Source organism: Carassius carassius, chromosome 11 (assembly GCF_963082965.1).
Source record: "Carassius carassius chromosome 11, fCarCar2.1, whole genome shotgun sequence".
Classification (NCBI taxonomy): Eukaryota; Metazoa; Chordata; class Actinopteri; order Cypriniformes; family Cyprinidae; genus Carassius; species Carassius carassius.
Window position 1 is genome coordinate 20,593,936 of NC_081765.1, and position 19,858 is coordinate 20,613,793.

The following is a 19,858-nucleotide window of genomic DNA, read 5'->3' on the forward strand; positions in this document are numbered from 1 at the left end:
GAAATGCGTGGGCTTTTTACACCGATCTCACAGTATTTCCTACATATTTTACTAGGTGGCTTATTCGTTAGAATAACCACACCTAACCCCACCCCTAAACCTAACCCTCACAGAAATCATGCTAAATTATGATTTATTGAGCATATACATTTTCGTGCACGTCCGTTCCCTGGGATCGAACCCATGATAGCATAATTACATATCAAGGTATAACCCAATAATCTACCAACTGAGCTACACGAAACGCAAATCAGAGTGCAAATAAAAGAGTACAAAACATTATTATGAAAACAACCTTTTGCCGATAGGGGTGCAATTGTAGTATACGCTCTGATGTGTCATATTTCAGGGATTTGGACAAACGACCTATACGAGCGTATTGGTTGGAGGACAGGTTGGGTTTAGTAAATGATAACAGAATTTTGGGTGAACTTTCCTTTTAAAGAGCATGCCAAAAATTACCAGCACATGAAAGGTCGTGGCAGCTCTAACAAGGTCATATGCATGATTAGAAACTGTGGCCCAAAATGTGGGACAAAGGACTCTGGATTAGAGTGAACACTTCAGAATAGAGATAAAGCGACCTCTCCGTCTAGTCATTCCTCTTTTACACTCTCTCTCTTTCTCAAATAAAGCTGAAAATGTATGTGCTATAAAATATGAAGCGGATAACTATGTTGCTGTTCACTGGCTGTTACGATCCCTCATTTGTCTACTGCACATTACATACCAATGTTTATTAAACAAAGATTAGATGTGAATTAACAAGAAATGGCATAAAAATAATAATAATTTAATTCATAATTAAATCCACAGCTGTGGCCAGATAGCTGAAATGGGCTTGTAAACCACAAATATCTGGTTCCAGGCTATTTAGTCCAACATCCTAAAAGCAGAAACACAGCTTTTGCAGAAATCTTTAGTACTGTTCCTTTAAGGATATCAGTGTCCAATCTTACCCAATAATAAATTGAGATGTTTATTTAGAGAAATGCCCTTATCTCCCAATGGTTGCTTAGCAACAACTGTATTATTTTGGGCAAGGGTGATTAATATTAAGAAGTGTTCTATGAATACCTCTGCACATATCCTCCCCATTTCTGCGTTAACATACGTGTGTGTTTCTGTGTGTGCGTTTTGTGCCATCTGTGAGGAAGCAAAGCAAAGTCACACAGTGAATACATTTCAATTAAGTTTATATTTAGTTAACCCGCATGTTCATTTGAGATCGACTTTACTTGTTTTTATGACTCAGAAGCCCCAATGACTCACATAAATTAAAAATAAAGGACATTTATAATAATAAAACTAGGATCCATTTCAGTACCTTCACTTCTGTTCACAATCAGTATTGTATAAAGTGCTACAGTATATAAATAAACGTGACCTGTTCAGTGTCGATTGGACCCCTCCAAAAAACATTTCTGAAAAATACAAGAAATTTCAAGAAATAAAAATAAACAACTGACAGAACTGTACACCAAAAAATGTGCATGTTAAATTTCATTGGATTTATGAACGCTTTGTATCTGGGTTCTCTGAGACTACAAACAAAAGTAATGAAGCAATTTTTCATCAAAGGATGATGCATGTTATCAAACGGAAATGTTGTTTCTAATCAGATCTCAAAAGATTAGAACAAGTAATGTAGTTTCAACCAGATATTTCAATGTTTATTGGTATATTTTCGAGCCCTTGGGGGTTCTAAGAGCCCATACAGAACATGAAGGTTAAAATGAACTCTCATCAGTCCAATTCAATATATATAATACAGATAGATAGTGAAGTATTTCCTGCATTGTTCCTTTCTCTCTGTTCATCTTGGCTGGGGACTGCATAAAGACACAGGAAGAAATATAACCTTTTCTTCCCCTCTTTCTATGTTGAATGTGTGTCAGCCCAGTTTCTTTCTGTCTCATTTTTTCCCACTTTCTTTGTTTGTCTGTGATACTTGAGTTGTGTTCATGTGTGTGTGTGTGTGTGCACACATAGGAGTGAGAGAGTGCCCCTGTTGTCATTTAGGATATGTTAGGATATGAAGGGTTCACACACACAGCACACTCTGTCTGTCTCTCTCTATCCATCACTCATCATCCCATCATCCCATCCTCTCACATCATCATCTGTTCCGCATGTATGGCAGGGAGCATGAAAAATTATTTCGATAGCTCATCTCACATAATAAGCATGTTTATAAAAAAGTAATGAGCATATACATCATACATATCACAGTACTACACAGTAGCATCAACAAATGCTGGAAATAACTAATATTAGACCAGCAATATCCTCTTACCTGCTATATACTTATAAATCTCCATGTGTTTAAGTTTGCATGTGTGTGTGTGTGTGTGTGTGTCTGTGCATGTCCAATAAGATTTCTGTAGGAAGTGCTCAGCGAGGAGCGATTCCCTCCTGAAACGTTCTAAAAGCATTAAATATTCTTCCACCAGCTCAGAATTCTGTCTCCATCTCTCAGAACCTCCTTTCATGTTCTTTAATGCTCTTCTTTCCTTCAGAGTCGCTCTAATTTCCAATCAGTATCTTTAATTATGTCATCTGCAACCCACACCTGTATACCACACATTTGATCCAGTATAGCTAAAATTAAAATGATTATTTTATTATTCATTCTATTTATTCCATTTTTATTTTAATTGTATTTAATTTATCATTTTTAATGTTATAGCGGAATGAGTTCTGTCAAATGTACTGATCCTTTATTTACTCTGTATTGAATTTTTATACTTCATTAATTATATTGAATTCATATTTTTAATTTGTTGTAAGTGAAATCAGTATTTTTTTTTCGACAAAAGTAGAAGTTTCACAAACAAACAAATAAATAAATATCTTTGAAATATTTGAAATATATGTTTCATCTAACGCATTTGATAGCGGTGGCCTAAAAATATTTATTTTTCTTGGAGCAAGTTGATTTAAGGCACTTATTATGTTGAGATCACATGATCAGCAGGAAAATATTTGTTTTATCCCAATTATCATATACTTTCACTCATAGAACAAGAACAATAGAATTAGAACAGTTGACTGAAAACTGAATGCCGGGATTATGCTTCTCCTTGCCACCAGGTGTCATTATATGTCTAAGACGCCATACAAATTTACTGAGAAGGGATTTAATATTACTTCTTTACTACAATTGTAACTTCATTTAAATTAAAATATTTAGATTCTCATGATTCTGCAAAGGATTTAAAAATACGAAAATTTAGATTTTCAGTTGAACTGAAACTGAATTGAGAAAGAGAGATGAAACTGAACAGTTTCAACGATATTCACAACACAACAAAGTTCGACTGAGCTGGGTTGTATTATATTAATTCAGCTAAGCGCAGCCCACAACGCACACACTGTCTAAACCTATAAATTACTCATCATGTGGTCAGTGTGTCTCCAGTCGATGAGTGGTGTCCTGCTCTCCCTCTGCTCATTCTGAAGGCAGAACATAGTCAGAGCCACCACAATATGCTCCAATCTGCTCCTGTTTCCAACATGCCTGGATCCAGAGTCTCCGCCAAACAAACAGACGCAGCTCCATCCACCACATACACACACACACACATAGTTCAGTTCAATGCACATGCTAACAGACCAGCGCACATGCACGAATAAGCACATCTCTGTCTGTTACATATATTAAAGTGGATGGTATGCGTGTGTTAACATGCACAAGAAGCTCGGATCAACACATGCACAAATCCAAAAGAAGGGCCACTTAATGTTTCGGCACCATATGGAGTGGATATTGTGGGGAGACAACAGCAGATAATTAGCATAGAGGATTTGCATTTATGAGAACGACTTCCATTCAGAGAGTAAACAACATAGCATAACAATGCTGACTATAGCAGCTATCTGTCTAGCAGGGGAACTCCTTTCTCAGGCGTTAACACACACACATACACAAATGCTGCTGCTGCTGAGTTAGCGCATAACTGCATGGCATGAGTTTAAACATTCTCGATGAGTCTCTTTTAGTAACAGTTTGACGTCTTTTCAATAAAAAAACAGTTCACACATTTTTGAAACTGTTTTGCTTGTGTTTTTGTGAGTAAATCCATTACAATGACTCCCTTTTACTTGCACAAACATAATTCAAATACATAAACCACACTGGCTGTATTCAGAATAGAATACTACCATGCTGCTTACTCTGCAGTATACTGCATTCTGCCTATTACAGTATTTCAAAAAGACAGCACACAGAGTTTCACTATAATAAGAGGAAACTTCATGGATTAAAAGTGAACTGTGCCTATTTTTTGCCTGCTCTTCCTGCTATTGTTGATTCAGTAACAACATTTAAGTGCTATGTTGTGGAGGGTGCAGCAGTGTTGGGGATTTTTAGCTGTGATTAGAGCAATTGGCTCTTTAAAATGCCAAAACTACATTCCACTGCACCAAACAACTGGATATATGCCCGGTTATAACACTTTTCTACATAAATTCATCATTATTGATGCCAACTTTAATTGCATCAAATAGCACTAACATTTAAATATATCATACATGGTGCTATTAAAAAATGTAGGGTGAGTAAAAAAAATTTTTGTCAAAGAAACAAATACTTTATCAATGCTGCATTAAATTGCTAAAGTTGCATTAAAGTGACAGCGAAGACTTTTACATTGTTACAGAAGATTTATATATAACATGTTTATATACTGTATAACTTGTTTTTTTTCAGAATTCTTTCATAAAAAGAATAGCAAAATACCATATATATATATATTGTCCTCACAGGAATTAATTACTTGTAAAAAATATATTAAAATAGAAAATACATATTTTACATTGCAATTATTTCACCATATTTTCCTTGTTTTTATTGTATTTTATGATCATTATTGCACATTATAATTAATTATATGCCTTGGCTAGCATAAGAGACTTGCCTTGCCTACAAAAAAAAACAAAAAAAAAAAAAACATTCTCTGACCCCAAACTTTTAATGGTAACATACATTGATATAGCTTATAGCACCTGGCAGAAGCACCATTCAACACTAGTGCCCCCCAACCCCCCCCCGAAAAAAGGGTGCCCCCTCAAGATGGCCTTGAATATACAGGATTTCATTCAGAAACAATTTAGCTCGAATGGTGCATCTGTTTGAACATTTAATTCAGTGAGCAATCTTTCTATTTCCATTCTTAGTCTAGGTTTGTGCAAACATTTGGGCAGACCCTTCAAAAAATTAGTCAATCAGACAAATCGTGAAAAACCCTGACTGATATCGCCTCCAGGTCTTTTGTCACTCTGGAAATAGAAGGTCAAGTCGAGGGTAGAGCATCATGGGATACAATATTGCATGCACTATACTCTGGCTCTGTACTGAACATTTTACCAAATAGCAAGTCATCCGGGTAATCCATGCACTTAGAAAATGTTCATACTGTGCACAGCATATTACATATTACCTTCTTTCAAAAATAGTACATGGCATTGTGAACATACACAAGCTGAGGCTGTTCTTACCGAGCTGCACGTCCATGGTGAGAAGCTTGTTTTCAGAGGGATACAGAATCCTGGGGGGCTCTTCAGTCAGAGGAGCTGGAACACACACACAGAGTGTTATTTTTACTAAGTGACATCAAGCACCTCTGATGAAGCACACACTGTCTCCCTCTCTGCCCACACATTCGTGATTGGATGAGTAAACTTCAGCATCTCGCCATCAACATCTCAGCAAGAATTGTCTTGGTCTCCCCAGTGCTCTGGTTTCTGTTCTTCTTGACTTTTGTCCCCCATCCATCAATCCTGCCAACATCCCTCTCTCTCCAGATCTTCCTCTCCCCATGTGGGCATGATGCCCCAAATTCCAGCTCATTTCCTTCGAGTCAGAGGTGTGCATGTGTCTCTATCTCTCTGTTGATTATGCTGACTGTGTTTGTTCAGTTGGCTTTTCTCAAGCACAGGACTGCCGTAGGTAATACTACTCACACCGTGTCACTGTGTCTGCATACGTGTGAGTTTGCATTCAGCTTCATGTAACTCTTAAAACTTGAGGGTATATATTTGTGTGTGTTTGTCGCGGTTCTAGATTTGTTCTGGGTTGCAAGTGTGTGTGTGTGTGAGTGAGTGTGTGCGTGACATGGGGATGTACTTAATAGACTGCGAGCTGGTGGAAGTTTAAGCCGCGCGATCGCTCATCCAAAATCCAATTTTCACTCGGCTGAGGAAAGCGCACTGGCCCCTCCCGACGGATTATTCCGGGTGACTGACGGATAGCAAACAGCAAATTAATGAATTACGCTTCCGGAATATACACATCTCACTGCTGACCTATGCTGCACATTTCCCTGTTAATGTTGTAAAGGGAATGTACATATTAGTTCACTGCAAGTGGAAAGTATGTCTAAAATCTTAAGTTACCATGTAAGAAAACCAATATCACAGTAATGGTAGATATCACAATGTAGCTGTATGATGGAAATTCAATGATAAATAACATTAGTCATGTGGTAGTCCTTGTTTTTGGAAAAGGATATAAACAATTTTTACACTTATTGTAAAGGAATACCCTATAAGTTTTTATAAGTTTTCTTATCATCTGAAACGTGCTGCAGTTTATATTCTACAGTGACTTATATAAAGCAATTAACATCAAGCATGCAAAACATGCAAAAAAACGCTGCTGACTCTGCGCAAGGTGGGCGTGGCTTCAGCAACTAGCTCCCGCCTTTTTGCCCATTTTCAATTGTCCGGGAGAGTCGCGCGGTGACACGCTGCCAAGATGGCGATGGCCCGCTCTGCAAACTTTAAGCTTCAAAAACACACTTCAAGAGTCAATGGGTGAAGTCACGGACACTACGTCCATGTTTTTATACCTTCTATGTGTGCTACCTATTTTTTGGAAAATATGATAGTTCAGTGAAAAGTGTATTATTTACCCATTATCATGTTGTTCTAAACACAAAACACTATTTTTTTTATTTTTTTAACTGAAGCTATCAAGCTTCACCAAAGCACGTTCTATTTTTTTTTATAGCTTTGTCTAGGAAATAGTTTTGTTTAAGACTGAAATTTAAGTTGAGTTGGATCTTTTGTAATGAATTAGCTGATCCCGTCCACAAACTGGCCCTATTTGAACCCTAAGTGACGTTACATACAGCCAAGTATGGTGACCCTTACTCAGAATTCATGCTCTGCATTTAACCCATCCAAAGTGCACACACACACACACACACACACACACACACACACACACACACACACACACACACACACACACACACACACACACACACACACACACACACACACACACACACACACACACACACACACACACAGTGTGAACACACACCTGGAGCAGTGGGCAGCCATTTATGTTGCGGCGCCCGGGGAGCAGTCGGGGGTTCAGTGCCTTGCTCAAGGGCACCGAAGTCATGGTATTGCCATCCCGAGACTTGAACCCACAACCCTTGGGTTGTGAGTCAAACTCTCAAACCACTAAGCCATGACTTCACCCTATTGTTTCTCCTTGGTAATAAAATACATTAAGAATATGATTTAATGATGATGGAATAGTGAGTTTTGTGATTCCACAAATATCCTATTAAATATAGGAAAATCTACATGAACACAACTTCTTATTTACATAAGGCAAACATTTGACCCGCTAGTTGACAATTAAATTGATTTAAGAAATAAAAGTCTATTTTTAAAATGCATGCACATAGCGAGGCACAACAGTTACTGTTAAGCACATGTCAGTGGTCAAAAAAGCATTTACAAAACTAATTTAAATAAAAAAAATGTATGTGGGAAGCATCATTCTGGATTCTTGAGGCAATAAATTCACTGACTAGTCTATGTAAATGTTAGAAAAATACCCTACTTCCATGTGGTAAACAAGAAGTGAATAACAAGATTAACTGTGGCCTGATTCTTCTTCACAAAACCATCAATGACTTCACAACAGCTGTAATACAGTGCACCTTTACTCTACTTTTTTTTTTCTTGCAACCTTCAGTCTCCATTCACAGTAATTGCATAGGAAATGCAGCCAGCACATCCTTCAGAATAATCCTTTGTGTTCCATGGATGAAGGAACGTCATACAGGTTTGAAACAACATGTGGGTGAGCAAATTATAAAAAATAATTAGAAAATTTAGGGTGACCTATTCCTTTAAAATATATATTTTTAAGAATATGAGGGTCTTTAATGAGCCTGTCAAGACTGTAACTATCATAACATGCTTTAAACGCAGCTTGAGGACGTGTGGAGATTGAGAGGATGAGAGAAAACCGAGAAAGAGAGAGAGAGAGAGAGAGAGAGAGAGAGAGAGAGAGAGAGAGAGAGAGAGAGAGAGGAGAGTCACCATACAAATTGCTTGCTGTCTGGTAGAACAACTATACAGCTAATATAAGCAATGTAGTTTCACCACGACTCGAACCCACCACCATGACAAACACCCTCAATATGAAGATGGTACCATCTCTATGTCTTAAAGTAAAAAGAGAAAGAGAGAGAGAGAAGAGAATTCACTAAGATTGAATTGCACCCACTGTCAGCACCATTTATTTGCGAACACTGTCTGCATTGTTTTAGCACCCAGTTCACTAGCATCCACAAAAACTGTGCTGAATTTAGATATAATTGAGGTGTTTGCGCTAAAAAGAATCAAAACGATTCGTTAGAAGTTGTTTTTTTTGCCTTAAAATACTGGATGCAAAAATGGCATGCTGTTTTGTGAATTTGTCCCTGAGAGATAGGAATACAGAGGGAGATGAAAAGAGAGAGATAGAGTGTTAATGTGGGTTGGCTCAGAAGCAAGGGATGAGTGTGATGGAAGGATGGCGTGATACAGAAGAGGAGAGAAATAAAAACACTCAGGCCAGCGCAGTGGGGAGACTGGTTACACTCAGCAGGGAGGAAGCTACAACCCAGAAAAAAACTACAAGAATCAGTCCGCTTTTAAATTCCTCTGTGCTCTGTGTGTGTTATCTGACACACACTCACACACATGCGTAGAGTAGTTTCTGTGTGTGAGATGAGTTCACGGAGTTTAAGACTGATATATTGACAGACTGCGAGTAGGAGAGGTGTGATAGCACAGGCTCCCTCTGAGGTTCACAACTCTTTTTCTCTAACACACACACACACACACACACACACACATACATATACACATGGCCACAAACACACGTAAACACACATTCAAACACAGGTTTCAGAAATGTATATGGCCCGAAAAAAATTCCTGGGCATGCTTAACATTGTATAGTATGCATTAAATAACTGTACACATTTCCAACACAAGTTGGAAGTCTGAATTGGAGTGGTGTTCTTTTGCACTTTTCCAGGCAGGATTTTCTGAGTTGAACTGAACACAGCACCTGGAGTGAAATTGAGGGGAACTGACTCTGCTTCCACTAAAATGATCTTGGAATCAGTTCGTTAAAAGTAATAAATAAAAAAATATGTTGCAATTGTTCATTCAATTACATTCATAAATTGTTTTGTGTGTATTATTATTTAAGGTGTATTAAGTGTCCAAATAGTTTTAAATATAACTTTAATAAAGGAGGTAGAGCTTTTTCACATTTGGCTCCCAAACTCTGGAATAGCTTTCCTGATAGTGTTCGGGGTTCAGACACACTCTCTCTGTTTAAATCTAGATTAAAAACACATCTCTTTCGCCAAGCATTCGAATAATGTATCTCTTAAATTGTGAGTGTAGTTGCATCTGATCAAATGCGCATTCTTATTCTTTAGCATGATGTCAGGATGATCGCAGACACGGAGGTGCAGCTCTCTCTCTATCGTAGTTCATATTGCATAACTCTTTGTTACCAGTATGCAGTGTAGGGTAAATAATTCACATGGCTCTCTGACTACTGTAACACTATTTTTCCATTACAGATAAACCCAAAACAAGGGAACGTCTAATCAAAATCATGCACCTTAAATGGCCTGAGAACCTTATACACAGATGTAATGTACACCTCGCGGCCTTACTTAGCAGCAGCTTAAACTGCAAGATAAACCCTGTGTGATCTTTAATCTGCAAAAGTGTCCTATAGCATTAGCCAGAGAGCATGGTTCACTGACGAAACTAGTGCAGATTTGATGCTTGGGAGAACATAAGAATATATTTATTGCGATCACTGCAGCACACTGCGCTGGATACGATTCACTTTTGTAGAGCATTCAGAATATCTGATTCTGTTTTCAGTGATGACAGAGATTTTCATGCTGTGCATTATTCCTGTTCAGATGTCCTTGAGAAATAAACTGTGAGATAAAAGGAAGCTCTGAGGGGAGGAACTACTGGAGTGGAATGTATAAAAGGTGGAATGTGTTTTACTGCTGTGTGTGTGCAGGGCCGGAGCTAATGGGGTGAAAGGTGGAAATGATTCTTTGGAACTAAAAGTCCAGAGGGGCCCAAAACAATTGAGACAGGATTGATGAAGCATCTGGTATAATTATTTAAATATATTTTCACAATATGGAAAAAACAAACAAAAAAAAAAACTAATTTTACTCAGGCATTCAAGTTATTTAATATTTAATAGGTCGCCTAAACCTAAATGAGATATATTAAATTTTCTAGTATATATAACTAATATAGTAACAATTGATGTGAAATCCATTTGTGAAATAATTCTATGTATTTTACATCAAAATATGTAATAAAATAATTAATGCACAAATTGTCTATTGCAATCCATGGTCCCTTCCACCCGAATAACAAATGTTTTTATATATTTTAATATTATTAATATAATACCAATTAATGTAGAATTCTGTCAAATTAATTCGTATTTTACATCTACATGTGTCACAATAATGAAAACACAAATCAGTTCCCTATACCTAAATTAAAAAAAATAACATCTCATAATATATATTAATATTATTATAACAACTGATTCAGTATAATTAACGGAATGTATTATAAATGTTTATCAAAATACACCATAAAACAATTAATACACAATTTATGCATTTCATTCCAAGGTCCCTTCCACCTAAATGAAAAATATTCAATTTAGTAATCCATTTTAATATTATTAATATATTATAAACTCCAGGGTCCTAAATAATTATTAATTAAATGCATTTAACATACAATGGCAAAATAATGAAAGCATAAATTGGTGCCCTGAATCTAAATGAAAAATATTACATTTTATATTATATATTATTATTATTATTATTATAGAAATTGGTTTAAAATCCATTATTATTAATTCTACGTATTAAAAATATTTATCAAAATATGTCATAAAATAATTAGTCCACAAATAGTAAATTTCAATCCATGGTCATGCCACCTTTAAATGTAAAAATATATATATAATTATGTTTATATTTGTATAAGAAAATAAACTGGATTCTGGTCACATGATAGCTATGTCCTATGTCAACAGAATATCTCCAACATGACAGAAAATAAACATGTGTATGTGTGTGTTTGGGGGGGGGGGCGTGGTTTGGGTGATTAAGAGAGAGTTAAGTTGTTACACTCTCACTTAACGGCATCTGTAATTAATCCTTAATTAAATATGATTACATAACTCTACTGATTACAGACACATGTGCACACACACACACACCGACACTCACACACACAAAACACACACACACTTATCTTGTCCTGATTAGACTTGACAGATGCAAGGTTTTGGGAGCATTTGTAAAGGATGTGCTATGGCAGCCCCAGTGCACTATAGGGGATTTTAAGACAACAGGGGCTCCAATCAACATGGAGAATCAATGGATAAACAAACAAAATGTATCATCTTGTAACCACTTAATACCTACCCTGCCACTCAGCTATGCTTCCCTAGTGGACCGCTGTTACCACAGACCCTTCTATTGTCTATGGGTGACTGGATCGAATCTGGGTGACTGCTCTCATCTGACCGTTTCCATGGAGATTCAGTGGGAAGGGTACAGGTTGGTACAGGTGGGAGAGGTAAAGAAAGGTTGGCACTGTCCCTGAATCACTCCACTGCAAGTCCCTCCCGGGCACACACGCTTACACACACTGCTCCAAACCTGCCGTTGGCATGGACACCACGCAAGTGTCCATGGAAACCACATTGTCTGTACTAAAATAGCAATAGGAAATGCAAGCTACTTTTGGAAACTGTTACTTCAACTAGATCGCACTAACACACAGCTCTGCATGCGGAAGCTGGACGCCTCTTCTAAAATTCCTTAGCAGAAAAAAGTGATAAATGGGAGATTATAGGGGTCTTTTTTTCTCAGATGCAGGTTAACTTAATTAAATAATTTAAGTCTCAAATTTCTAACTATTTAAATCGAATTGCTGTCTAGAACAAATCAAAATATAAAAAAATTGTGGTTGCATTTTTTATATGGGAAAATTACTGTTGTTTCAAGGATTTCTATTTTACTGAAACATGAGCGAATAAAAGAGCATTTTACAAAGCCTGTGGTTACCAAGGCAAGCTCAAAGTAAAGGCCTGAAGTAAAATAAAATAATAATGAATAACCAGAATAATGAATAATTCAATTATGTGGTAGTTTTAATAAACTGAAGGGCTATAGAAAATGTGTCAGAAAGTGCCAGAAACTCTAAATTCTTCTTTAGCTGAAACTCTTATATGCCAAACAGTATATACGTTTTTTGCACATAAGTTTTTCAGCCTGGTTCTCATAAGACAACCTAGAGATTTGGTTTGTGAACGATTAGATATAACTATAAAAATAAATGAATAATAGTGATAATATTATTGCACTTTATTTAGTTAATAATTTAATAATAAACAAAATAAAGTGTGATAATACTATTATATTTAAAAATAAAATGGGAGTATTACATATAAATACGGTTATTTTATAGTAAACGTAAAAATATTTTGCGCTTCCGGGTTTAGCGTCCACTGAAGCCCTTCAGTAAATTAAATGTTTTACATTGTGCTTTGAAAACGGCTGTGAGTAGGCTAGATTTGTGCTTTTTTATGAAAATTTGTTCAAATTTGAATAGAAATCTTATACAGTACAGTTTGTCGATCTAAAATAGTAATTGTGCATTAACAGCTGACAAACATGTCGGTCAGAACTTATTTCTACAGTGCATTTTTTTATTTTGGTCGCACATGCAAACATGCGGACCAGTTATGTGTACCCCTGATGATAAATAATATTATTAATTTATGTAATATGTAAAATAAAAACATTATATTAAATTAAATTATATTATACAAAAGTGTAGTGTTACACATATGTAAACAGTAAAATGAATAAATGTTCCTTTACAAATCACTGATTTCAGAGACATTTTCCCCCATATTATTTGGATAGCCTTATATAATGAATATAATAAAGTGATATAAAAAATATTATTTGTCCCATTAATTGTTCTTTAAAAAAAACACATCTGATTCTATATTCATTACTCCTCAACCATTTCTAATGATATAATGTTCTCTGTTGCCATTTATCTAAAAAAACAAACAAACAAACAAACAACAACAAAAAAAACATTCAGCTACTTTTTTTTAATGTGCCTTTATAATACTATATGTGTTTTTCTTCAAATACAGGCATAGCATGATGAATTACTGGGTTAGAGAGAGGGCAGCAGACTGGCCAGGTCAATGTGCAGGACAATGTCCTCATTTGAAAGCCACTTTTGATAAAAGTGTCTAAATGACTAAATTTGTCCAATTATTATAATAATCAACTTATGTGACTGATATTTAGAGTTTACACCCAACTACACGCAAACACGCTCACCCAGGAAATCATTTCTTCACTGTTTGTGTGTGCGGATGTGTGCAATGCACATGATTAACTGTTTAAACACACATTTTTGGCCCTATGCCTCGAGAGAGGATGAACAATAGCAACGATTCACATCATCGGCTGTGTATTTTTGTAGGTCAGTTTCACGCTTCAAATTTTCAGACATGCACGAGTACAAAAAGGCACAAAAAATCCACCACTCCAATCTTTGTTGTCGAAAACCATGTCTGCAGTAATAGACTGTCTGTAAGCACTCAAAATCAAGAAAATGATTCCATGTTCTTCCGCTAACTTCCTCCCACAGGCACACAGGCAGCTCCACCAGATAACCCGCTGCAGACATGTACCACTGAGGCAAGTTTCTGTAGCAATTAAAGAGATGTACTGCTGTAACCAGCTCAAAACAAACTGAGCTATAGTGTTATGATTCTGCTGTAACTGCTAAGCGACTCCTAACATCAAAACTGTACCTCCGTGACGAGGGTTAAATTGAGATATGGACTAAATTTGACTATTAATGGTGGTTTTTCCGCTGAGAATCATTTGCTATCCTGGACTATAAGTACCATCCAGGAAATCGTCCCTGAGAGTCTAATGCCGTCCTAAAATAGGGTTTAAATGAGTACGGGAAGAGAGCCGGCAAGTGTTTTAATAGGTTTCAACCGAATGAGGGCTTACAAAGGGAGAGAGAATAATGTCTGACCTCTTTTCACCTGTATGTGCCATTTTATTGACCTGCTACAGTGGCAGAAAGGAATGAATTTGCAAGGGGCCAAAAAGAATCTGTTTAATCGTAGACAAAGATGTTTAAACGTAAATATAAAGATGAAATTGACCTTTCCACTGCCGGCTTAGTGTTGTGTCTGTATAAATGTCATACTCTATCTTTCTCTCAATCTTTGTTATTGTGTGTGCAGAGCAGTAATAGAGGTCAAATGTGTGTAGTTGGTAGTGCACATGCTCACGACATATATGAGCAGTTGTGCTCACGGGAACACAGGTCTGGCCTTGTGTCATAATTCAGTCTCATACCCCCAATTGTCTCTCTCGGCTATCCTAAAGGCCAAATGCTTATAAATCATATAAAAAAATGGCTGTGTTAACATGAACCACTTCATCACCACATTTGTGACCCTGGACCACAAAACCAGTCATAAGGTTAAATTTTTTGAAATTGAGATTTAAACATCATATGAAAGCTGAATAAGCTTTCCATTGATGTATGGTTTGTTAGGATAGGACAATATTTGGCAGAGATCCAACTATTTGTAAATCTGGAATCTGAGGGTGTAAAAATATATATATTAAAGATTATAAATATTGAGAAAATCGACTTTAAAGTTGTCCAAATAAAGTTCTTATGCATATTACTAATAAAAAGTTTTATAATGTTTACAGTAGAAAATTTACTAAATATCTTCATTGAACATGATCTTTATTTAAAATCCTAATGATTTTTAGCATAAAAAAATCAATAATTTGACACATACAATGTATTTGTATTATATTTGTGCAATGTATTTTTGGCTATTGCTACAAATATACCCCAGCGACTTAAGACCAGGTCCAGGGTCACATTTAACATTAAAATATACAGTTTTAAATCTGCAATGTGTAATTTCTCTGGCACTAAATGCAACTTTTCTGAAGAAAATGTGCATGGTGCCAGACTGGGCAAAAGTCTTTGCCTATTTTACATTTACACTGTAAAATATTTGTAATTTTTACAGAAAAATTCTGTATAGATACTGTAAAAAATATTAACTGGTTAATCGTGGGTTTTCAGGGGCTGCATCCAAAAACTAAAAAATTACTGCCTTCGGAGGACGCAGTTCAAGGTAGGAAGGCATCAAGGCACATCCAGTTCAATGTTAGCTTCAGTTCCTGTCTCCTGAGATGCCTTCATCTGGCTGATTTTTGAAGGCAGTATAGATGTATTCTTCGCTGCCTTTGATATCCCTCAATCCTGTGCATTCCATTCCATGACAGTTAAGCCAAAAAATAAAGACGGCGTCTGAAAGTTGCAGTCGGTGGTCAGTTTGTATGTAAATATATGCTGTTGATCAACGTTTTCCACTTTTTATGTCATTTCTAGTGAGAAATTAACATTGCAGTAATTAAATATCCACTTAGTTATCTCCAAAGCGCTCTATATTTTGCTGTAGGGGAGTCGTGGCCTAATGGTTAGAGAGTCAGACTCCCAATCGAAAGGTTGTGAGTTCGAGTCCCGGGCCGGCAGGAATTGTGGGTGGGGGGAGTGCATGTACAGTTCTCTCTCCACCTTCAATACCACGACTTAAGTGCCCTTGAGCAAGGCATCGAACCCCCAACTGCTCCCCGGGCGCCGCAGCATAAATGGCTGCCCACTGCTCCGGGTGTGTGCTCACAGTGTGTGTGTGTGTTCACTGCTCTGTGTGTGTGCATTTCGGATGGGTTAAATGCAGAGCACAAATTCTGAGTATGGGTCACCATACTTGGCTGAATGTCACTTCACTTCACAAGAACATTAAACCATTACTCTGCCTCAGAAGCCTGTCTAAAATCAGTTTCATGAGATGCCTTCATGCAAAAATGCTTCCTGCAAAGTCATTGCCTGACACGGCAGCGAGGCAGCAAGTCACCTGCCTAAGTTTTTAGATGCAGCCAGGGAGTCACAATCACCGCAGTCACCGTTAACCATGCTCACCAGATCCCAATCCTCTGATTTCTAATCACCTCCACCTGTCACCACTCATCAAGATGGTAAACAAGAATGTTCTGGAAAGTGATTTTAAGCCTCTCTGTGATGGTACCAAGAAGGTGTTGCTCACTAGTGGATGTCAGACTTCTGGAGGGGATGCAGATTCTTAGTAGTGAGTGGAAGTAGGTGGTTGCTGAGACTGTGGCTGTTCTACATGCAAGCATCAATGTCTTGAACTTGATTCGAGCCGTAACCAGAAGCCAGTACAAGGAGATAAAGAGAGGTGTAACATTTGATCTTTTGGGCTCGTTGAAGACCAGTCGTGGCACTGCATTCTGAATCAATTGTAGAGGTTTGATTGTGCTTGATGGAAGTCCAGCCAGAAGAGCATTGCAGTAGTCAAGCCTAAAAATTAAAAGGTCCTGGACAAGAAGTTGTGCAGCATGCTCAGTTAGAAAGGGCCTAATCTTTCTGATGTTGTGCAATGCAAACCTGCAAGATCGAGCAGTCTTTGCAATGTGGTCTTTGAAGGTCAGCTGATCATCAAAGGTTACACCAAGATTTCTGACAGAAGTTGATGGGGTAATTGGAGAAGAACCTAGCTGGATGGCGAAATCATGCTGTAGAGTTGGAGTGGCAGGGAAGACAAGAAGCTCAGTCTTTACCAAGTTGAGCTATAGGTGATGATCCATGCTGAAATGTCCGTCAGGCAGCCTGAGATTGGTGCAGCTACTATTGGATCATCTGGTTGAAATGAAAGATAGATCTGTATGTCATCAGCATAGCAATGGTAGGAGAAGCTATGTGCCTCTATGATGGGACCCAGTGATATCATGTAGTTCATGTAGTTCATGTACTTCAGTTCCAGCTGCCTCACGATTCTTTTTCGTGGAGAAGAAGGATGGAGGCCTGCAGCCCTGTATCAACTAACGAACCCTGAATGAGAACACCATCAATCTTTCCTATCCACTTCCCTTGGTCCCAGCCGCCCTTGAGGAACTCCGTGGAGCCTGCATCTTCTCGAAGCTGGACCTGCGAAGTGCTTATAACCTCGTTTGAATCTGGGAAGGTGACGATTGGAAGACGGCATTCATAACCAACTCAGGCCTCTACGAATAACGGGTTATGCCTTGTGGCCTGGCTAACTCGCTGTCCATCTTTCAGGGATTCATGAACAAGGTGTTCCAGGAGTTTATCCACCGATTTGTCATCGTTTACATCAACAATATCCTGATATACTCCCAGAACCTGGCCGAACATCAGCTTCACTTCACGCAGGTCCTTTAGGAGCTCAGAAAGCACTACCTCTACTTGAAGCTAGAGAAATGCGAATTCTCTCACTTCCATGCTCCGTAGATCACCCAATTCTTTATCCTGGAACCCCGAAGCTCAGGCCACCTTTAAGAAGCTCCAGGAAGCCTTCTGCACTGCTCCCATCCTCACTCATTTACTCACTCACAGAGTTCCATGGAGAGCGTCCCTGACTCCACCCTTGTGCCTACTACTCAAGGAAGCTTTCCCCGGTGGAGCAAAATTATGATATTGGAAACCGTTAACTGCTCGCCATTAAGCTGGCTTTGAAAGAGTGGTGACACTGGCTGGAGGGAGCTCAACACCCCTTTACCATGATCACAGATCACTCTCTCTCCTACAGCAAAAAAAGCAGAAAAGTAATGCACTATTTATTATAATTCCTCCGTTCACCCAGGATCCCCTGGAAAGGATCAAGGACTCTGTATCACTCAGATAAGAAGCAGTACCCTTGATATTCCCAATAAACTCACCTGGACCTCTTGCTCTGCTTTCTTCTGCCAGCCTGCCATTAATAAACCTGTTGTTGTGCACTTACCTCTGTCTCCCTGTGTGTTTGCTGACATAGGTTACCTTACCACAGTGGTTCTCAAACCTGTCCTGGAGTACCCCCTATTTTGTATGTATCCCTGAATTATCACACCTAACTCAACTCATCAGCTCATTAGTGGAGACTGCAAGAACTGATTTAGGGAGACATACAAAACGTGCAGTGCTGGGGGCAGGTTTGAGAACCCCTGCCTTACCACATACAGTGAAAATTTGTAAATGGTTTTAGCATAATATTATATGCAATTTTACTGCAAAATACAATAAATACCAGTACAGTAAAGTAAAAACTATGAATTACCATATCTATTATGAAAAATAAGACATGCCTGAAATCTTGATTATATTTTCTATAAATAATTTAGCTTCTTCTCTTTTTGTTATTAGTAATGTACATTAGGGTGTTTTGTGTTACATTTTGTTATTTAGTGACTGTTCATTGCATTACCGTAGTATTTTTGTTATCCTGTTGTGTTTTGTCTTTTATGACTTGCTGCATCACTTATGTAGAAGTATTGCCCATATTTTATGGACAGGCCACTTACAATGAATCTGATTCATCATGTGATATTTTTTTTAATGTATCATGCATACAGTTATGGATTATAGTTATGATATATTGTTATTATGATTTGTGGTAAAGAGCTGATTTTGATATCAACATTATATAACAATATATAACAAGGATATGAAATATACAGTTATACAGTAAATTGTAAAAAGTCACTGCATATTTTATGGTGAACTTCTGGCCACCCCAGCTGCCTTTTTTCTGTAAATTTAAAAGGATACGTTATTATTATGAGACGGCTTATTATGAGAAACAGACTGAAAAGTTGCTATTCACTGAAAAACTTGTGCATTAATGACACGCAGTAAAGTGACTGTTAACAAAAGCATGGCACAGTAAATGCAACTAAAATCAAATAAGAAGCAGAATGAATAATACCTCACACACTTCAAAAAACAACCAACCCCTCTAAGCGAGACTATCAGAGTAAGTGCTTTCACACACAGACACACACTGAAGAGATGTCACATGGTACTACCTGTCACGCTCAGATAGGTCGTCCTCCGCACCAGGAAGCCTCCAAAAACCAGCTCACAGGTGTAGTTGCCGATGTCATCCTCCCTCACTTCCTGTATGGAGAGCATGTCTGCGGTCTGCAGCACACTGCTCCTCCACTGCTGCACGGTACACTCCTGCACACCCGCAGGCAAAGAGAAAGAGAGAAGAACTATATAGAAACGAAGAGATGAAACTGCACCCTATACATTTGTATATACTGTCATCAGGATAATACTCAAAGGGGAATTCAGTAAGAATAGATTGCATTTGGTGACAGCATGCAAATTGAGCAATGGCACAAATATGGTCTAAAAAAATCACTAAACACACTAAACACACTAAACACAATTTGCAGGCTGGAGTTCCTGATCTAGACACCTGAATGGGCTTTTTAAAATGCGGAAAGTGCTCTCAACTGTATTTTAGAACACTTTTTAATCATTATTTGATAAATGACAGCTGCCATGATCAATTGAAAATGTACATAAACTGTCTATT

General features: G+C 37.6%; 1 protein-coding gene across 1 annotated transcript in view; it reads right to left on the reverse strand.

Annotated features, from left to right (window-relative positions):
• Positions 1 to 19,858, reverse strand: part of LOC132152998 (interleukin-1 receptor accessory protein-like 1-A) — a 114,489-nt gene that overhangs the window by 24,348 nt on the left and 70,283 nt on the right. The window contains exons 5-6 of the mRNA XM_059562066.1: positions 19,341 to 19,494; positions 5,500 to 5,574 (exon numbers count right to left, since the gene is read on the reverse strand). Of these exons, the coding sequence (XP_059418049.1) occupies positions 5,500 to 5,574; positions 19,341 to 19,494 (229 nt within the window). The remainder of the gene's footprint in view (positions 1 to 5,499; positions 5,575 to 19,340; positions 19,495 to 19,858) is intronic.